Source organism: Thalassophryne amazonica, chromosome 16 (genome assembly GCF_902500255.1).
Source record: "Thalassophryne amazonica chromosome 16, fThaAma1.1, whole genome shotgun sequence".
Lineage (NCBI taxonomy): Eukaryota > Metazoa > Chordata > Actinopteri > Batrachoidiformes > Batrachoididae > Thalassophryne > Thalassophryne amazonica.
Window position 1 is genome coordinate 89,218,239 of NC_047118.1, and position 22,941 is coordinate 89,241,179.

The following is a 22,941-nucleotide window of genomic DNA, read 5'->3' on the forward strand; positions in this document are numbered from 1 at the left end:
CTCCTCACAACGCACAGAGGTTTCCACCCAAATTCCAGCACCCTGAGGCTCTATGAGCAACGGAGGGTGAGGATTAGTGAGGGTCAGAGCCACAATCCAGGATAAGACAAGGAGCATCCATGAATAACATGGAAACAGAATAAAGAGACACACAGATTTGGACCTTCTGTCACAGCTTTCTTCATCACAACCATGGTCCTCCCTCAGAATGAGACCGTTTCATATCCACAAGACCATATGATTTTCTGATCCATCTCATTTTTCTATGGCACAGCTCTACAGGGCAATGGTGACATGCGCACCAAGTATTTTTAATTTAAAACAAAAAAATACTAATACTTTAGTGGCTCAAACGTAACTTTTATTCATTTATGCGTTGTGATCTACACTAAATGCCATCTGGTGGATTGTGATTGTGTGGGATGCCTTGAGACAACTTTGCTATATAAATGAAATAAACTGTACTGAAATTATGCTTGCATGTGTTGTTTTGTAATGAAGTTAGATAGCTAACATGTTGGACTGGTTTCAGTGGTGTCTGTTTATCACACACATGGTCACAGAGTCACGTGTGCGCCTCGTTTTCAACAGTCCTCTCATGGTGTCCATCGACAGACATCACGTGTCCGTCGATGTAATCTACGTTTTGATAGTTTAATTGTCTTTAATGAGAAGAACAGCTGGGATCCACATGGACCAAAGACTGGCAGCTGTTATAATGAGGAGACTAAGTGATGTGATGTCACGTATCCACAACAATGCTTTGGCTGCTTCGACATCATATCTTATCATATTGGTCGTTTTGAAAACCAATCTGAGTACAATATGGCGGTGGACTGAACAAATAAGGTGAATTATATATTTTTAATGTATCATGTATATTACAACAGCCAAGTGGCCTCTGTGTGTGTGTTTGGCTTTGATCATGGGCTTCCAACACAATAAATCAATAACGCCTACAACATTGTTAAACTAACATGAACTACAACAACATTTAAAAACTCAAAAAACTGAACTCCCATGGTGCATTGCAACACAATGTCCATTTAGTGATTAGCTAAAATTGCTAATTTCTCCAAAAATAATTTGTCCCATCAACTTTCCCTTATCACAGCGTTCATCCTTGCAAGGCAAAAAGAAAATGTCAGCTCTCACTAGTTTCTGCATGATCGAAGCCATACACACACGTGCGCACACACACGGGGGCCACGTGGCTATGATAATGTGTATATGATAAGAACCTAAACAATTTGTAAATACATTAAGGTAGTAAATTAACATTTTAAAAAATTATGCAATAAATGGGAAATAAAAGGGTCGAGTTCTTCTAAAAACTGTTCAATTCTAAGGTTTACAAACATTCTGGACTCACACACCATTCCAACTCATAGAAACTTTGCTTAATTTATTACCACCCTTGAAAGATGTCAGCTACCTATTTCATAAACACTACCCAATCTAGAGCCCATGGGTCCCCACTGGCCACATGCTAGTTCATTTTATCAGTCAAACACCAACTTGGTTTTGGCATAGAGTGCCAGCAATGCCACAGCTTCCTGAGGTCATGCACAGGAAGGTTTTATGGCAGAGCTCTGGCACCCTGTGAGCCCCCTTGCCAAAACGACGATTTTTTAAGCGTTATTTCTAGCATATAGCCTTCCCCTAAGAGACTCAGTCTTCCAAAAATACATAACATTGATACCAGGAAATAGCAAGCCCATTCATAATGACCAGCATATTTTTTCCAAAAATACTAAAAAACGTGGCAAAATGACTAAGAATACATAAACATGTGCTGGCAAACTTTGACAATTGTTGTTGCGTGCCCTTACTTACTGAGCCACTATACTGGTCCTTCAAGAAGTCAGAGTGTGCCCCATTTTGACCTCAAATTTTCAAAAGCTCCGCACGCCAAACTGTGGCATGTAGTATGTGAGCCAAAATAGATGACATCTACAAAAAGCACAACCTGCTTATTTGATCCCATACCAGCAAAGCTGTTTAAGGACCTGTGGCCCACTCTTGGGCCAACTGTGCTGGAAATGATTAATCTTTCTTTAACTTCTGGATCTGTTCCTAAATGTTTGAGATCTGCAGTGATTAAACCATTACTTAAGAAACCTAATTTTGACCCTAGTTTATTGAAAAACTATCGTCCGATATCAAATCTATCATTTTGCTCTAAAATTCTGGAAAAAGTGGTGTCACGGCACCTCGTAGACTGTCTTACTGAGAATAATCTCTTTAAGCCACTGCAGTCTGCTTTTAGAAAATATCATTCCACAGAGACGGCTCTCACTAAAGTGGTGAATGATCTTCTGCTTGCAATGGATTTGGACACCACTACGGTTCTGTTGCTGTTCGATCTCAGTGCTGCATTTGATACCGTGGATCATCATATTCTACTTGATAGGCTGGAAAATCATTTTGGGATTACTGGGAGTGCCCTTGCATGGCTGACGTCATACTTGACCAGTCGTTCTCACTGTGTTTTGTACAGTAACACTACCTCTAACCTTAATGACATGAAATTTGGGGTTCCACAGGGATCTGTCTTAGGCCCCCTGCTTTTCTCCCTTTATATAGCACCCCTTGGGTACATATTGCGGCGTTTTGGGATTACCTTTCACTGCTATGCAGATGATACTCAGTAATACATGTCGATAACTGCTGGTAATCTCGTTCATATAAAATCCATAGAAGATTGCCTTGCATCAGTGAGAAGCTGGATGTCTAGCAATTTCTTACTTTTAAATTCTGATTAGACTGAAATGATGGTTCTTGGTCCAGTGAGACATCAGCATCAATTTGACCAGTTAACGCTCAGCCTAGGCTTGTGTGTCATACATCACACTGACAAAGTGAGGAACCTTGGGTTAATTTTTGATCCTACATTGTCCTTTGACCTCCACATTTGAGATATTATGAGGACTGCTTTCTTCCATCGTTGAAATATAGCGAAGAGTCGTTCCATCCTGTCTATGGCTGATGCCGAGACCCTGATTCATGTGTTTGTCTCTTCTAGATTGCACTACTGCAATGCTGTATTTTCTGGTTTACAGCAGTCCAGCATTAGGGCTCTCCAACTGGTTCAAAATTCATTTTATTATTAAATGGAGCGTGCCGCAGCCTCAACTTTACCTAGTAGCTGACGATCACCTTAATATTTAATTTTTTCTTGTTGCTTAGTGCTGACACATTATACTGTATTTGTTGTCTTTCTGATGACTGTTTTTTTTCTCTCTGAGGTGCGGCTCCATCCAGAGATGGGTGTGGTATCTGTTTCTGAAACCTCCCTGTCCTGTACACCTGCAAAATTTCCTATATATTCCTTTTGTAATTTGTGTCTGTAGCATGGCCCAAGCAGAGGGTCACCCCTTTGAGACTGGTCTGCTTGAGGTTTCTTCCACAAATCATCAGAGGGAGTTTTGTTTTCTTACCACTGTCACCTGTGTTCTTGCTCTGGGGGTTGGTAGGTTGTGTAAAGCACCTTGAGGCAACTTTGTTGTGATTTGGCGCTATATAAATGAAAAACTGAAATTAAAATAAATTGAAAAACTGTATGTGATGGGCGGCCCATATGGTCAGCTTGTCAGCAGGTATGCCTCTGCACCGGCCCGTCACTTTGATCTTTTGTTGCAACCTTCCACATGACTGCAATTGCCCCTAGTAATGATGTGGAACTCTTTGGTTTGTTTTTAAGTAAGGCTTGTTTATTAGGTTTTAAAGACCACATAAACTAAAGATTACAAGTCAAAAATGTAGGCCGGTAGGTGTTGTGTCAGATTTATGCCGATGTGAAGACGCTGGTGTCTTTAAAGTCATTTCTGACATGCACAAACATTGACAGATTTTTATTCTTCTTCTTTCATTTCTCTCCTGTAGGAGAACCGGCCAGTTATACTCATCGTGACGGCCGACAAATATTTTATTCTAAGCTTTTGCTCACAAATTAAGTTTGTGAGTGAAACTTTAGAAATTCACTCACGAAAAACAAGGAAATTATTTAAACTCAAAGATGTAAATAATTTGCTGGTGATTTTTTTTTTTTCTAGTAAACACGTGGACATGCTGGATCTTGTTTGAGGGCACATGCACAGGACGGGCACTGCTGTCTGGGAATAGAACAGCTGGTCTTTTAATAATTATGAGGATGGAGGAGAGGACAATCACATGCCAATGGTGCCACTTCATCAGTGCAAATAATAATTTGGTTAGGTTACCCATTCGGTATGGAGCAAAACCAAGGTGAGCTCTGTTTTGACAAGAAATGACCCACAGCCAGCCATCACCCGGCTATTCTCCGGTGCCGATGGTAAAACTGTGGTCTACCTGGTCGCTTGTCAAACAGGAGCTCTGAATGTTTGTTCATAAGCCGAGGTGTGTTTGATGGTAACGACACTCTTATGGGAAACAGTGGTGCCTCTTATTGTCTATATCGACATTATATCTCCACATTGTGAAAGTTTTAAAATCCTTCCTCCTGGTAATAGCCTCACTAAACCTTTCATGTCCAGCAACATGTCCAACAGGGTCTGGTCATGTATTCGTCTCAGGGTCTCTGGGACAGAAGCCAGGTTGATCCTACCCCCTCCAATAGTGCTGGGAACTGCCACAACCGTATTATTTCAACATATTTCACAAGGCAGTGTTTGCTTGGGTTTATTTAAAGACATAAGTGGGGAAAAAAGAGTCAATTTTTTTTTAATAAATGCTAACCTTCTCAGAGGGATCCTTCAGAGTACTGAGGTCTTCGTCGTCCTCCTCCAGTATTTTCAGTGGCTTATTCTGAACCTTCTTTCCTTTGGACTCTCCTTTGCCATCAGAGTTCTGTTGAAAATGAAGGATGCCATTAAAAAAGTGAATAAAATCTCAGCACCCGGTCAGCTGACTGCAGAATGGCTCAAAAAACAGCAGACAGACAGACGTGCATGCTGGACGGGCATCAGTCCCACGCTGAACACACTCACAGCACCAGATTTAATCAACCTACAAAGGCAAAATCCAAGAAATGCACACTGACAACATTCAGAATCAAACCACTCATGAGGCTGAAGAGCCACTTCTGCAGTTTCCCACTGAGCTGAACTCTGATCACTGATGTCTGTGTTTCTGTAGTGGTTTTGTGGTTCTTCTGGTCACAGTTTGTCTGCAGCACCACTCTTTAAGAATTACATGACGTTGCATTTCTGTTATTAACGTTGTGTTGCTCTACAAGCACAGCTTTTGTGTTGTTCTCCTGTGGAGAAGGACAAGAATGTTGACAGCATCGAGCCAACAAGGGCATTTGGTGTTTTTAGCATCACTGGTTAGCAGGTAGCCTCACAAACCAGACATCCATGTTCAAGACCACCTCAGCCCCAAAGCCTGGGTACATTTAGCAGAGTTCTCCCCAGAACAACGGCACTGCGCCATTATAGTGTTATGACTGCACCGTTATACCGAGTCCCGCTCTAATCCAGCCAGGCTGTCTGTGGTGGACTGCCTGCTCGCCCCTCCACCTCCGGCTGAGAGCCAAGCAGAACAGCACTGCAGCTCAGAGTGAGAGAGCACAGCATCTATCAGTGGAACAACAAAACAACAACAAAAAAAACTCTGTCAAAGTCTTCCAATAAAAAGAGTTCTATTTCATTCCTCCTGACCGCCAGAGGGCGGTGCTTTAGCACCTGGATAACTACATGTGCGCAACACAGAGGTTGAGAATATATACCAACAAAGTCAAGCCATTGAATGTGACCTGGGTGACGTCACTGGTTGTCTTTATATACCAGACGCACCCAGCGCTTTTCTACATTCTCGCATTCTTAGAGGTTGAGAACGCATTTAGCTGCGATTGCCGCTCTCGCTTGTAGCCTCGTAACCCACCTTCGGTTGGAGCTATGTGCACTGCACACGTCCTCCAGAGGCTGCGAGACACGGCTTCACCGTTTTTTTGTATTCTTTGACGCCTGTCATAAGTATACCTTCCTAAACGCCAGGTGCGCGCCTTTGCCGCTGCCCTGCTGGGTATTTTCCTCTGTGCACATTAGCTGTGTTGTTTCGATGAAAGCTGGCTATTTGTTTAGTCGAGTCTGCGGCTGGAGTGCTTCACGCCCCGTGTCGAGTCTGCGGCTGGAGTGCTTCACGCCCCGTGTCGAGTCTGCGGCTGTGAGTGCTTCACGCCCCGTGTCGAGTCTGCGGCTGTGAGTGCTTCACGCTCCGTGCCTCGTGTTACCATTTACACTGCGTGTGATTCACGCTTTGTCTTTCCATTTGTAACCATCAGGGCTTGCGTTAGCCATCTGCACTTAGTCCACAATGTTGACAGGGCCTTTGTTGCATGGCTGTAGTACCTGTTTGGCTCCCGTGAGCCCAGATGATGGACATATGTTTTGCCCCTCGTGTATTGGGATCGGGGACACCTGAAGGAAGCCCTGACTGGCGATGCCTGCCTTAATTGTGCCAGCATGCCACTGGCAGAGAGATCTGCTAGACTTGCAGCATTGGAAAGTGGAATATCTAGTGCGACTTTGGCCTCCAGCCCCAGGAAGGAACCAAAGCGCCGTAAACGCCAACATGCAGGAGCCCCTTCTGCTAAGAAGGTTACTCATGACCATGCTTTGGCTGAAAAGGTCGAAATGTTGACTTCTGAGTTTGCTCAGATTAAGTCCTTGCTTCTGAATCTACAGCCTAGGGATGCAGTGACAGTTCCTGTTGTCCCTAATGAGGCTGATCAGACCAATGTAGTTACTTAGCAGGAGGAAGATGTTGTGTCTATTGCTGCAACTGATTCCTTGTACATGACAAGTGATATAAACTGTGTGGAGGATGAGGACGAGAGGGGTCTTTCTCCAAGCCATTCATTAGTGGGCTCTCATACCTCTGAGGCAGAGTCCATGCCACAAACCGGACCTGGACTATCCTTTGTCAAGCAAGTTGTTCAGTTGGTTTTATCCAGGCTTGGGGTCGACAATCCCCCTGCGGAAACCACCGCTTCAAGTGCCTTTTTCAAAGTCACTCAGAAGCCTGAGTTCAATGTTCCAGTTTCACAACCATATATCGAGTAGCTCCACCGATGTTGGGCGGACCCCAAATCATTGACCCATCTATCACAGGACTGCAGAGCCCTTAGCTCTGTGTGTGATTTCGGCGCAGTATGGTCTGAACCGTATGCCCGCAGTTGACAGCATTATTGCGAACCTGGTTGTGGCTCCAGCTGATGTTGCTCGGCCGGTTGCCCACTGCCCACGTCCTCAGTGTAGGGTCACTGATGACCTCCTCACCAAAAGCTATGACATAGCTGCTCGCATCGTGTCGCCTAGGCAACTCACTGTCCCATTTAGCCCTTGCCCTCTCAAAGTCTTTGAGGGAGGCAGAGGTTGATGATGCTACTCAAAGTCTTAGTGATGCCTCACTCCAAACCTTTGCTTATATGTCCAGAGAGCTTGGCAGACTGATGTCAACCCTTACCATCACTAGATGTCAGGTGTGGATTGCGCAGTCCCCCATCCGAATCCTGCAGAGGCACACTCCGTTCACTGCCGGTTCTTCCAGGCCAAGTATTTGGACCTGCGGCCCAACAAACTTTGGAGCGTGCTGTTGAGGCTAGTAAATCTCAGCAACAGTTTGTTGACCTACACCGGTCATCCAGACCTCAGCCAGTCAGACGTGCTACAGCTTTTCACTCTACATCCAGGCTTCCGCCGACTCCCAGAGCTGCACGTGCTTTTGCAGTTGAGGGCCAGATCTCCCAGCAGCCTGCCTTTCGTGAGCCTACGGGCAGACCCCCGAGAACTGAACGGTTTCACCGAGCTTCCAGTAATCGCGCCCAGAGGTCCTCAGGGATGCGAGGCAGAGGTGGTCGGGTCTGACTGCCAATGTTTGGCCCCCAGCCATTTTTCACAAAATCGACTCAGCCACTGGGAGGCTCAAGTTCAAGACCCATGGGTGATTTCAACCTTGTTCGAAGGTTACAGAATTCAGTTCAGATGTCATCCTCCAAAGTTCAATGGGGTGAGGATGACTGTCGTTTCCAACTCGGTGCAGTCTGCTGCCCTACAACGGGAGATTTTGGAACTCCTGGAGAAGGGGGCCATAGAGCCAGTTCACAGTTCAGACCAGCTCAGGGGGTTCTATTCAATTTACTTCCTTGTTCCAAAGAAGGATGGCGGCTTTCGTCCTATCCTCGATCTCCGACGTCTGAATCGTTATATCAAAGTGCTGCAGTTTCACATGCTCCACACAGTAGACGTCCTTCAAACTATCACACCAGGAGACTGGTTCACAAGTGTCGACTTAAAAGACGCCTATTTCCATGTGCCAGTGGCGCCTCATCACAGGCAGTTTCTCCGCTTTGCTTTCGAAGGTCAGGCATACCAGTTCAGGGTGGTTCCTTTCAGCATCTCTCTCGCCTCTCGTACATTTACCAGATGTATGGCTGCAGCAATAGCCCCACTGCAAGCTCTTGGATTAAGAATCCTACCCTACTTAGACGATTGGCTTGTCTGCGCTCTGACTCAGGAGCAGGCGCACAACGACACAGCTCTTCTACTGAACCATGTCTCTCAGTGAACTTTGCAAAGAGTTCTCTTGTTCCCAGTTAACAAACAACCTTCATCAGCATTGCCATCAACTCCATGACTATGACTGCATCGCCATCCCCGCAGAGAGTGGACGGTGTAATTCGTCTCGTCTCACACATTCAACGGGCTGTGACGCTGCCTTTTGGTTTGCTGCTCCGGTTGATGGGCAAACTGACTGCAATGTCGCTAGTGGTACCTTTGGGACTTCTGTTCTTACGTCCCACACAGATTTGGATCAACAACCTAGGCTTCAACTCAAAGTTGCATCAGCACAGGCTGTACGACTCTCTAACCAGTGCCTTCTGCACCTCAAACCCTGGGGGAACGTGGACTTCATCTGCAAGGGTGTCCCTCTAGGCTCTGTTCCTTCTCATCGAGAGGTGGTTGTTACAGATGCATCACTCAAAGGTTGGGGGGCCGTGTGGAATCACAGGATAGTGAGGGGTGTCTGAAGTCCCCAGGAGAGACTCCAACACAAACGTGCTGGAGCTTCGCGCTGTGTGACTGGCTCTCAAGGATTTCCTCCCGGCCCTGAGAGGAAGACATGTTCTTGTCCGGTCAGACAACACGTCAAGTCTATCACATAAACCATCAGGAGGGCACCAGGTCCAATCACTCATTGGCAGAAACTCGGAAGCTTCTCTTATGGGCATTGCCTCGCCTTCAGAGCAAGGAGCAGTTCATCTGCCCGGTGTACAGAACAGCGCAGTGGATTTACTCTCCAGACAGAAACCACCACCGGGAAAGCGGAGACTGAACCCGATTGTGGTCCAAATGATCTGGCAGAAATATGGTGCAGCGGAAGTGGACCTTTTCGCTTCAAGCACCTCGACACATTGCCCACGATGGTACTCCCTCTTGGAACCAGACAGCCCGCTGGGGCAGGATGCATTGGCTCACCCATGGCGGGATTGCCTCCTTTATGCCTTCCCTCCTCTCCCGCTGCTGATGTTGACACTGCACAGGATAGATCAGAGCAGCCACAGGGTGCTGCTGGTTGCTCCATTCTGGCCTGGGAGGATTTGGTTTCCCATGATTTACAAACTCAGAGGGAGAACCTTGGGCTCTCCCGGAGAGGAAGGATTTGTTGTCACAGCTACAAGGGAGGATATGGCATACTCACCTAGAACGCCTTCAACTGTATGTGTGGCCGCTGAGGGGCCAGACTCCTTGTTAAGTTCTTGTGACCAGGCTGTTGTTCAGACTATCCTTAATTCACGTGCTGCTTCTACCAGGGCTTTGTATGACAACAGATGGAAGCTGTTTGCGCAGTGGTGTGAGAAACAAAAGTTAGACCCGGAGCATTGCCCTGTGCCTATTCTCAAATATTTACAAGAACTGCTGGAGAAAGGACTTTGTCGCTACCTTGAAGGTTTATGTTGCTGCAATCTCTGCCCAGCACGTCTACGTTGATGGCCGGTCAGTGGGTTCACACCTCTTAGTGTGTCATTTTTTGAAAGGTGCTCTACGTTTGCGGCCTCCAAGGCTTGCACGCGTACCTTCATGGGACCTTCCTCTAGTCCTGAAGGGTTTAAGCTTATCCCCTTTCAAACCAGTTGAAAATGCTGATCTTAAATGGGTGTCAGTGAAGACTGCCTTTCTACTTGCACTGTCTTTGGCTAAGCGCGTGGGAGAGCTCCATGCCCTATCAGTCGCTGGGGACTGTTTGCAATGGAATTCTAACGGATCTGGGGTTACGCTGTGGCCTAATCCGTCCTTTTTACCCAAGAGAATTTCAACTTTTCATGTTAACCAGCCAGTTTCCTTGGCTGTGTATGTCCCGCATTCTGATCCAGGATTATCCGTTTCAGGTTCCCTGTGTCCTGTCCGAATGTTGAAGCAGTACATTAGTGCGACTGCCGGGATCCGGAAAACGGATGCCCTGTTTGTGTGTTACGGTGATCACAAAAGAGGCTGTGCTGTCTCAAAGCAGCGACTCTCGCATTGGGTCGTGGATGCCATTTTACAAGTATACAGGTCCAGAGGTCTTCAGCCTCCTAAGGTTACGTGCCATTCCACCAGAGGGATGTCCACCTCCTGGGCTGCACTGAGAGGTGTCCCTTTGAGTGATATTTGTGCTGCTGCTACGTGGGCTTCGTCCTGTACCTTCGCCCGCTATCACAGACTGAATGTGGCTGCTCCTCCTGCGGTGACTTAGGCGGTGTTGTCTGCCTCTACTCCCCACTGCTGATGCGAGGTGAGTGTGACTCTTCGTGACCTTGTTGGTATTAAGTCATCCAGGTGCTAAAGCACCGCCCTCTGGCGGTCAGGAGGAATGAAATAGAACGAGAGTTATGAATGTAACTACGGTTCTATGAATTCCGGATGACCGCCAGAGTTGCTTGTCACTCAGAGTCTTGCAAGCTCATTCCGAAAAGAAGCGAGTGCTGGATGCGTCTGGTATATAAAGGCAACCAGTGACGTCACCCAGGTCACATTTAATGGCGTGACTTTGTTGGTATATATTCTCGACCTCTGTGCTGCGCACATGTAGTTATCCAGGTGCTAAAGCACCGCCCTCTGGCGGCCATCCGGAATTCATAGAACCATAGTTACATTCGTAACTTTCGATCCTTCTGCCTGCGTAGCCAACGAGAGAGGAGAGAGAGGGGGAGGAGGAAAACGTGAACAGCGAACGCTACATGCTGGGAAAAAAAAAAAAGCAGCACAGCAATTTAACCACAGAGCCTCAGTGAAACAGTAAAGTGTGAGATACTGATTCAGAAAGTTTTTCATCCAGGGTTTCATCTTTAAAAGAGCAGATTTACTTCTTTACTTCTTCCAGAATTTTTTTTTCTTCATATTCTTATTATTGTTGTTTATGCAACAATGACTCCAGTTCAAATTATTTGTATGTGAGAACTTACTTTGCAATAAATTCGATTCTGATTTAACAATCAAATCAGTCCACATTTAGCTCTTGTTCAAACAAGACAATTAGGGGTTATATTGTTTTTAAAAAGTCTGCAATCCCACTCAGAAATGTTAAAAAGAAAAAACTAAACTGTCAACATGAAAACTCTGCCTGTCTGACTGGACTAGAGGTACAGTGTCATTTTTAAAGAAGAGAGCAAATGTTATGTCCATCAAATATTGTGTTTTTAAACTTTTCAACATTATTTATTTTATTAACCTAGACAGAAAAATGCAAAAAAGAACTTTGATATTACAACATAAGTGTCATTTTTTTGTCCATTATTCTTGCTTTCAATGCATCTAAAACCAGTCAAAATGACTCGCAATGCGCCGCCTTGGGTGATAATCGCCAACAGCACCGATATACTAAACATTTCTGGGGAGAACCCTGTTTAGGGTGGCATCAGGAAGGTCAGTTAAGAGTATGCACTCACAACCGCCACAACATATAACTGCTTTGGGTCCTGGACAGCAATCACAGACAGACAAGCCAGCCATCCCCGCCTCTCAATACTAACCATCTATCTGCTGCAAACAGGTGCTCATGCCCAGAGAAACACATGGCATGACCAAAATCTCTGGCACTACCTCACCATACAACTAATACTCCTCATTTTGGTCTGCCCACACAACATTCTGCTTGACTCAGACATTCCAGTTGTAGCTAAAGATCCTCAGGAGAGAACTGTTTCTGAAGACATCTAGTTGTTGCCTTAAGTGGCTGGTTAGCAATCAAGTCTCACAACCATACAGTTTAAAAAAAAAACCAAAAAAAAAAAACCATGACGACTCTGAAGACTTGGACCTTCATTCTCCAGCAAAGGTATTGGCAAACACCTCTGCCCAGTAGGTCTGCACAACATACCATTTGAACATCGCCATTCCACAACTAAATAGACTAGACAACTAGAGAACCACGGTCATATAGCACAAACCTTCAAAACCAGTTCCCAATTCCACTTCCTACAATTTCAATTCCTCTAAGTTTTTACGTTGGGGAAAAACATTTCAAGGTCAAAGTCCTGTTGGAGCTGGCTTCAGTTGATGCATTTAGACCAATTTTTTTATTTTTTTTTTGGGGGGGGGGGGGGGGTTCCAAGTTTTTTTGCTTGTTTTAGTTTTTTCCTAAACTTTTTCAGTTTAGGTAATTTTCTTTCCAGCTAATTTTGACAGAACATTGGTTATCTCCACTGTGCACAATTTGTCATTTCTTTTTGGCACTTGGTTTCCGACCGATAACGGGAAGACACACAGGCAAAAGGCATAAAAATGGAACCTCCATCCAATTTTGGTGGTGTAGATGAATTCATAACAGGAAGATAATTATTTTCAAAGTATTTTATTATTAAAATAAGTACAATTAGCATGATTAAGAGCGAGTCCATAATCTGGACCAGATCTACAAGAGTGAGTATTTCTGCTTGAGATGTAATATAAAATATAGATCAAATGGGCTTTTCAATGTTAAAATTAAAATGTCCACATAATCCACAATATAAATCAGATCCCAATCAAACTTTGTTGATAGAGGGCGCCATGCTGCACCCCAATGTCAAATATGAGAGTGGCTGATGCACTTCTGATTGAGGTACAATCCAAATTCTAATCCAATTACATTTTTTTCTGCAAATCTGATTGGTTAATCGTTGGAGATTTCAGACCATATAATATCAGGGTAACAGTGGCAAAATATTCAACCGTTTCACATTTGATGGATTACTCCGCAACCTGACCACTGTTGGAGTAACGCTGCCTCACGGTAAGCCTCGCTGACCGAATTACCTACAGAAAAATAAACTGTGCAAACGACGGAATTGGATTAGAATGGGAATAACCCCCTTGTGTCTGATGATTGTGGACGTTCATGCTGTTATACGGTCGCAAATATCAGTTTTTTTGTAAAGCTCTATTTGCGACCACATAACCACCATGAACGCCCAAAAATCATTAGACACAACAGGGTAGTTCCCAAAATATACATCAAATGGGAATTTCAGTTCAAATAGCCACAAAATCTGCAATCCGGATCAAACATTATAATTTCCTCCAGATCATCATCCTACATAACTATCGAATTTGAAAGAAATTTGATTATTTTTGAACGACTCATGGATTTCTGAAAATTCATTCAATCTTAAGATAGGGATTTTCCAATTTTCCTAGATTTCTCCTGACCTTGACCTTTGACCTTAAAAAAAGAAAAGTGTCTAGTTTGGTATACTTTGTATAATAAGTTTGATGAAAACCAAATTCAAAATGCAATTGCAAATTGTTCACAAACAGACATACAAACAGGTGAAAAGATAACATCCATGCAACTTCACTGGCAGCGGTGATAAGGAATTAAAGTATTTTGAAATGGCATCTTCCAAAACAAGGGCATCCTTAGTTTTTCCACAGGCTGTGATGATGAATCCAATTGAAATGACGAAGCCCGCACTCCATTCCGGCTTCCTCCCTTGTGGGGCATGGGTGCACCTCTATGCCTGGGGGGTACTGGGTGGCAGGTTGGCCTGCCTGGGGGGATCCAGCGCTGCGCCACGGGGCTGCTGGTCCTGTTGGAGAGTGAGGGTGATGGGGAGTAATTGGGCGGCCGTCATTTCTTTTTGTGTGGAGGTTTTGCCCACTATGCTGTGGGAGGGCTGGGGTCCGGTGCCTGGGCGGAGGTGGGTGCCTCTCTCCGAAGCTCGGCGCATGTGTGGTATTCCATGCCCCTGCCTCTCCCTCTGGGTTTGTGGGGCCCGCCTGTCTCCCTCCGGCTCCTCGGTTGCCTCTGTCACTCTTGGGCATCATCTCATGCCTTCCCTGGTCGGGGGAATGTCCTACGGGGACGCTTATCCTTCTCCAACCGCCTGGCCCCACCCCCCTTTTGGTATGATCTCCCACTGGCCTCCTCTGGGACTGCCCGCCACCTCCCCAGCTCGACATCAAGGACATGTAAGCCACTAGTTCCCCCACCAAATCCCAAGTCCTTTCTTCAGTCTGCAGGAATGAGACCAGTCTCAAAAATGAAGCAAAGATTATTAGGGAGCAGCCGAAAGAAGATTAAATATACGTGAATTTGTAATAGTAGAGTAGTGAATTTGTAAGTCAAGATATGACCACAATGTTTTACACACATAATTAGTACCCCAGATATGTGTATTCTAAAATATGAAGATTATCCATTGAATCCCTTCTTTAGTACAGCTCTTTAAAATTTTGTAATTTTTTTGTGAGAATGGACAAACTGTCATTTTTGTGATGCTACAGAATGAAATATGACAACCCCAATTCCAATGAACTTGAGACATTGCGTGAAATGTAAATAAAAACAGAATAAGATCTGCAAATCTACTTCAACCTATAAACAGTTGAAGACAAAGACAAGATATTTAATGTTCAAACTGATAAACTGTTTTTGTGCAAATATTTGCTCATTTTGAAATGGATGCCTGCAACACGTTTCAAAAAAGCTGGGGCGGGGCAACAAAAGACTGAGAAAGTTGATGAATGCTAAAAGAACACCTGTTTGGAACATTCCACAGGTGAACAGGTTAATTGGAAACAGGTGAGTGTCATGATTGGGTATGAAAGGAGCATCCCCAAAAGTCTCAGCCGTTCACTAGCAAAGATGGGGCGAGGATCACCACTTTGTGAACAACTGCGCGAAAAAAAATAGTCCAACAGGTTAAGAACAGTGACTACGTTTACATGCCGTTAATATTCGGGATAAGGTCAATATTCCAGTTTCTGAATCATTAGGAATAATCCGTTTACATGCTTAAGCAGACTTACTCCTGTATACCGTATTTTCTGCACCCTAAGGCGCACCTAAAAGCCTTAAATTTTCACAAAAATCGGCCGTGCGCCCTATAATCCGGTGCGCCTTATGTGCGCACTGAATTCCAAAATCTGTAAAAACGACTGACGTTGTCTGACCATCGGAATATCGGACCATTTCCCGTTGACACAGGGACGTAATATGTAAAGTACGTACGCTAGCAGCGTAGAGTACGTACGCTGCCAGCGATAAACCAATCAGAGAAGAGTCCATGAGTCCGTGGTACGTACACTTACCTCCACCACTCCTCCGGTAGTTACCGTATACTACAGGTATCCTGCAAAACAACATTTGTTTATCTAAGGACCCCTGAAAATGGCGCCAGCGAAGAGACATGCTTATGAGGCACGATTCAAACTGCAGGCTATCAGTTACACCGTTGTTCATGGGAATAGAGCAGCTGCGAGAGGAAACAAGAAAATGAACTGCGCCAAGTTAAAAAGACCAAATGGAGTTTCCGCGGAAACAAAGCGAGGTGGCCACAGCTAGAAGACCAACTCGAGCAATGGGTCACTGAACAAAGAACAGCCGGGAGAAGAGTCTCTACAGTCACCATTCGGCTAAAGGCAAAAACGATAGCGATGATGAGAGGGAAGATGAGCGGGAACCTGGCGTGTTTGATGATGAAATTGCCCAGCTGTTCAATTCAGACACAGAAGATGAGGACTTCGATGGATTTGTGACAGAACCATAATAAAAAAATAATGTACCATATTGTTAAATACCGGTAGTTCAAAGTTGTTAAAAAGTTCAAATAAACTCACCGTTTTGCTTCCATGACCTTTGTTTTTGTGTAGACTATATGTTTTGAAGTGCAATTTTGTCAGGGTTAAGTACCCGCTAACTGAGGCCGCGCCTTATAATCCGGTGCGCCTTTTGTAAGGGTTAAGTACCCGCCAATTGAGGGCGCACCTTATAATCCGGTGCGCCTTATGGTGCAGAAAATACGGTACATGGCCACTGGTATCATTTGGAATATCCCCATCTACACAGTGACGCACGTCTTCCACCGGTGCTTGATTTAGTCTGGCGGTCGTGCAAATCCTGCTTCGCGTAACTTTTCGGCCACCTTCTTGTAAATGTCGCTATCTCAGTACTTTCTACCGTCAATAAAAAGACATTCATGTCTTTCATGATACTAATGAAGTACGGTGGTCCCTCATTTATCGCAGGAGTTACGGTCTAAAAATAACCCGCAATAGGCGAAATCCGCGAAGTAGTCAGTGTTAGTTTTTACAATTATTACAGATGTTTTAAGGCTGTAAAACCCCTCACTACACACTTTATACACTTTTCTCAAACAGGGATTAACGTGTTCTCACTTTTCTCTCTGTGTAAACAGTCTTTTTTTCTTCTGGGCGAGAAGATTATGAACAGACACACTCAGAACACGATGCGCGTGCTCAGCCTTCGCTCACTGCCTCCGGGGGTACGGATGCGGGACCCGCAAAGAACCCAAGTTATGGCCACGAAGCTCTGCGGCTGCAGTATACCGAGACCCTGCGGTGCCGTGGATTTTTCCGCAAATGCTTCGCATCAAAACAGCGAGTGTAGTCTCAACCTGTTGCCAGAGTTGGCGTAGCTCCACAGAGCAGAGAGGGGTGCGGTGTGAGTGGCCCACTGTGGCATTTACCGAGCCTGCAGACTCAGTAAGCACACTGGAGGCAGTGAGAGCAATCGCGGTGATGCTGACCGGTGCTGTGACCGGCCCGCCTGATAAGGACGCAGAACACAATGCGCTGTTTATCTCTGCTTCTGTGGTGTCCAGTGGGTTGTGCGCGTCGCATACAAGTAGTTGCCATACTCTAAAGACCAAGGTTCCTTGCGGATAGGACATGAGCAGAACACAGAATAATGTTCCTTTCTATGGGGATATCCCAATGCGCGTTTATATGACCTGATATTCGGGTTAGAAAAGGAGTAACCCAGGGGTCTTATTCGGGTTTTTAAAAACCGGAATATGAGCATATTCGGGTTTTTGCGGGTGTTTACATGGCCGCGTGCAACCGGGTTATTGCTAATATTCCGGTTATGAAAGGGTTATCGGCTGCATGTAAACATAGTCAATGTTTCTCAACATTCAACTGCAAGGAATTTAGGGATTCCATCATCTACAGTCCATAATATAATCAGAAGATTCAGAGAACCGGGTGAACTTTGTACACATAAGCGGCAAGGCTGAAAACCAACAGTGAATGACCGTGACCTTCAATCCCCAGCGAGCCATCATCCACCAGGCCCGACGTAGGCTACAGCGGCGAGCCAGCATCCACCAGGCCAGACGCAGGCTACAGCGGCGACCTAGCTTCCACCAGATCCGACGCAGGCTACAGCGGTGAGGCAGAATTCATCAGGCCCGACGCAGGTGATAGCGGTGAGCCAGCTACTGAGTTAGCCGAGAAGTAGGTTAGCAAACAATTTGTGTCCAAAGATGCCATCGAAGAGAAACCTTTCTTTGGAGGAGTGTGACGAAATCAGAAAGTCACTTGATACTTTAACGGAAGATGGTGCTTTAATCCGTCAGGACCAAAAGAGAATCATTGCGCTTCTGGATGAAGTGAAGCAATTACGAGAAGAAAATAAGGAAAAGAACAGGAGGATCACAGAGCTTGAAAGGAAAGTTGATGAGTTGGAACAATATACAAGAATGAAAGATATTGTAATCACGGGGTTTAAGATCAAACCCAGGTCGTATGCGCATGCGGTGATTGCGAATAAAACAGAATGAGCCCAGTGAGGAAGAGTCGAGCTCTATTGAGCAACAGGTAGCAGCCTTTCTCAATGTGCACGATATTTCACTGGATGTAAGTGATTTGGAAGCCTGTCACACATTACCGAGAAGACGACGAGAGGATGTGCCAGCCCTGATATTACGTTTTGCAAATCTCAAGAAAAAGATTACCTTAATTAAACAACGAAGAAAACTGAAAGGTACTAATGTCTATATGAACGATCACCTGACACGGAAAAATGCCAAAATTGCCAGAAAAGCCAGACACCTGAGGAAACTAAAAAAGATCCAAAGCACTTGGGTAAATAACTGTAAAGTCTTTATTAACTGGAGGAGGCTAAGGTGTTGGTGGTTAAGAACCTCAGTGACTTAGATGTTTATGAGGGGACGTCTACTACTACTACTACTATTATAGATTTAGTTACTGGTGAATTTTGAGCCTTTGATGAACACAAAGACAAAGATGGATCAAGAGATGGTAATTCTTGATCGATTATTACTAATAGAATTCATTTTTATTAAAAAAAAAAAGAAAAAGATGAGTACAGATTCAGAATTATATCAAAGGACAATGCATTTGGAGCAACTGAATCTATTTTCATATACTGATTATAATTTTCAAGACTTAGAAAATGAACTAGACCCGGATAATACTTTACATTTAATGTTGATTCTAAATATTATACCGTTGATGATTTTCTACATGCTATGACAATGAAGGAAAAACTGTCAATTATCCACTTTAACTGTAGAAGTATGTATGCTAATTTTAATGTTATCAAAGAATATATACAGCAGTTTGCACATCCATTTAGTATAATTGCTTTGTCAGAAACTTGGTTTAATGAGGACAAAGGTATTGACTTTGAAATAGAAGAATATGAACTTAAGTATGTTAATAGGAAAAATAAAATAGGTGGAGGAGTGGCACTATATATTCATAATAGCATTAGGTTTAAATTAGTAGAGGATATGACTCTGGCTATAGATAATGTTTTAGAAGTTGTTACAATTGAAATCCATAATGATACGGAGAGAAATGTAATTGTGAGTTGTTTGTATCGGTCTCCAGGAACTGATGTAGAATTATTCACTGACTGTGTAGGAAAAATATTTTCAAGGAAGGAAAATAAAACTATGTTTATATGTGGAGATTTTAATATAGATATACTAAATCAAACAAAGCACAAATGGACTAATGATTTTCTTAATATGATGTTTGGCATGAGCCTTTATCTGACTATAACTAGACCTAGCAGGGTAACAGATCACAGTTCCACTTTAATTGATAACATCTTCACAAATAGCACTATGAATGACATTACAGGCGGCCTAATGGTCTGTGATATATCGGACCATCTACCAGTGTTTATTATATATAACAACAAAATTATAGATTGTAGAGGGAAAAAACACATCTATAAACGGGTTTGTTCGGCGGAAGCAATTAAATCCCTGAACAATGATTTAAATTCCCAGGATTGGAACTTAATTTATTGTGAGAAAGAGGAGGACAGGGCTTACAGTAAGTTTATGGAGATATTTATGGAATTATATGACACACACTGTCCAATTAAGAAATGTAGTTGTAAAAAAAGATTTGTGGAACGTCCTTGGATGACCAAAAGTCTACAGAATGGTTGTAGAATGAAAAATAGTCTTTACAAAATATTTATTAAATTGAAAACTAAGGAAGCTGAAAGAAAATATAAGCTATATAAGAATAAACTAACAGAGCTATTAAGAACTAGTAAAAAATTATATTATAGAAAACAACTGGAAAGGAATAAATGTGATACAAAAAAGGTTTGGGGAATATTAAAAGATCTTACGCAGCATGGAAGGAGAAAAACGATATATCCACATTATTTTATTGAGAAGGACAAAGGTAACTATGAGATGAGTGAAACTGTAAATAATTTTAATGATTTTTTTGTTAATATTGGCCCGGATGTGGCCAATAAAATTTCTGGTAAAGGTCCTGATTCTCCAATACTTATTAAGAGAAATATAAATTCATTTTTTCTCTCTCCTGTAGATGAACTTGAAATTATTACTATTGTTAGAAAATTTAAAAGTAAATCTTCAACTGATTTTCAAGATATTAATATGATACTGGTTAAAAAAGTAATAGAAAGTATTGTCAAACCACTTGGATATATTTGTAATTTATCTTTTATAACGGGAAAATTTCCAAGCAAAATGAAAATGGCTAAAGTTGTCCCTCTATTTAAAAGTGGAGATAAACACATTTTTACAAACTATAGACCAGTCTCTTTACTCCCACAATTCTCTAAAATTTTGGAAAAGCTATATGATAATAGATTAGTGTCATTTATTGTAAAGTATGAAATTATTAATGAATGCCAATATGGTTTTTAGGAGTAAGCGGTCCACGTCAATGGCAGTAATTGAAACCATAGAGGAGATAACCAATGCTATAGAGAGAAAAATATGCAGTTGGCATTTTTATAGACTTAAAGAAAGCTTTTGATACTCTTAATCATTCAATTTTGATTAAAAAATTAGAAATGTATGGTGTTAGGGGAGTTGCACTGCAATGGATACAGAGTTACTTAACGGAGAGAAAGCAGTTTGTGAAAATGGGTGAGTTTACATCAAATAACTTGGAGATTTTATGTGGAGTACCCCAAGGTTCAATTTTGGGGGCAAAGTTATTTAATTTATATATAAATGACATTTAATATATCCAAAGTGCTGAGAATGATTTTATTTGCGGATGACACAAACATATTTTATGCAAATGAAAATTATAGTGAACTTACCCGTATTATTAATGAGGAATTGAATAAACTAAAAAGTTGGATGGACACATAAATTATCTTTAAATCTAGATAAAACTAAAATAATGTTTTTCAGAAATTACAAAGTAAACTCAGATAAAAATATGTATAAATGGTGTTCAAATTGAAAGAGTATTACAATGTAAATTTCTTGGTGTAATAATAGATGAAAAAATAAGCTGGAAAAAGCACATTAGATATATATACAGAGTAAAGTTTCCAAAAGTCTCGCAGTTACTAATAAAGTTAAATATTTGTTGGAGCATGATGCCCTTCGAGTGTTATATTGTACATTGATTTTGCCTTATTTAACTTACTGTATAGAAGTATGGGGTAACAACTATAAGAGTTCACGTCATCCCTTCGTTATATTACAAAAACGCGCAGTTAGAATTTTGCATAAAGTAGGATATCTAGACCACACAAATGAATTGTTTATCAGGTCAAAATTATTAAAAATGACTGATTTGGTAAAGTTTCATACTGCATTACTAATGTTTAAAGCCAATAAAAATGAACTGCCATGTAATATACAGAAACTGTTCTGTAAGAGAGAAGGACAGTATGGATTGAGGGGATGTGGTAACTTTATAGTAAATGATGTAAGAACTACTCTGAAAAGTTGGTGTGTCGGTATGTGGACTTAAATTATGGAATCATTTGGATAACCACATTAAATTGTGTGGAAACATTTATAAGTTCAAAAAGAAATATAAAGAAATTATGTTAGCACAGTACACAAACGAGTAAAAATGTTAATAGAGTTAGTAAGAAGTGTAGACGATTGTATAGACATTGAACAGTATTTGGTGTATGACATTATGTCAGTAATGATCAGGGTGCAAGACTATTTGTAATTGTTTAGAAGGTAAAAATGTGTTAAACTTTAAATGAATTGAAAATAATGGAATGCCATTGATGCAATTGTTAGTACCTAACTATATCCTAATGTAGATATAAAATGTAAATATGAAATTGTTCTATTCTGTTTAGTTATGTTATTTTCTGATTTCTATCTTATTTGAGTGTATTTAACTGTGGATGGTAATGGGTGTACGGTGTGGGCGTTTATAAGCTTTTGCTTCAGCCCATGCCCTTTCGGCTGCACCTAATTTGAGAAACTGAGTTGTTGTATTTTTCTTTTGTATGTTAGTAAGAGTTTATGTTGGTATTTTGTTTTGTTTATGTGCGTGCTGGATAAATTCATTCATTCATCCCTCAGGCGGCACTGCATTAAAAACCGACATCATTGTGTAAAGGATCTTACTGCACGGGCTCAGGAACACTTCAGAAAACCATTGTCAGTTAACACAGTTCCTCACTACATCTACAAGTGCAAGTTAAAACTCGACCATGCAAAGTGAAAGCCAAACATCATCAACATCCAGAAACACCACCGCCTTCTCTGGGCCCGAGCTCATTTGAAATGGACAGACACAAAGTGGAAAAGTGTGCTGTGGTCTGATGAGTCCACATTTCAAATTGTTTTTGGAAATCATGGACGTTGTGTCCTCCGGACAAAAGAGGAAGAAGACCGTCCAGATTGTTACCAGCACAAAGTTTAAAAGCCAGCATCTGTGATGATATGGGGGTGTGTTAGTGCCCACGGCATGGGCAACTTACACATCTGTCATGGCACCATCAATGCTGAAAGGTACATCCAGGTTTTGGAGCAACACATGCTGCCATCCAAGCAACGTCTTTTTCAGGGACGTCCCTGCTTATTTCAGCAAGACAATGCCAAGCCACATTCTGCACGTGTTACAACAGCGTGGCTTCGTAGTAAAAGAATGTGGGTACTAGACTGGCCTGCCTGCAGTCCAGACCTGTCGTCCATTGAAAATGTGTGGCACATTATGAAGCGCAAAATACGACAACGGAGACCCCGGACTGCTGAACAACTGAAGTCATACATCAAGCAAGAATGGGAAAGAATTCCACCTACAAAGCTTCAACAATTAGTGTCCTCAGTTCCCAAACGCTTATTGAGTGTTGTTAGAAGGAAAGGTGATGTAACACAGTGGTAAACATACTACTGTCCCAGCTTTTTTGAAACATGTTGCAGGCATCCATTTCAAAATGAGCAAATAGTTGCACAAAAACTAT

General features: G+C 42.7%; 1 protein-coding gene across 2 annotated transcripts in view; it reads right to left on the reverse strand.

Annotated features, from left to right (window-relative positions):
* Nucleotides 1-22,941, reverse strand: part of LOC117527666 (putative oxidoreductase GLYR1) — a 111,385-nt gene that overhangs the window by 79,771 nt on the left and 8,673 nt on the right. For both annotated transcript variants that reach the window (XM_034190105.1, XM_034190106.1), the window contains exon 5: nucleotides 4,720-4,830. In XM_034190105.1, coding sequence (XP_034045996.1) covers nucleotides 4,720-4,830 — 111 coding nt within the window. The remainder of the gene's footprint in view (nucleotides 1-4,719; nucleotides 4,831-22,941) is intronic.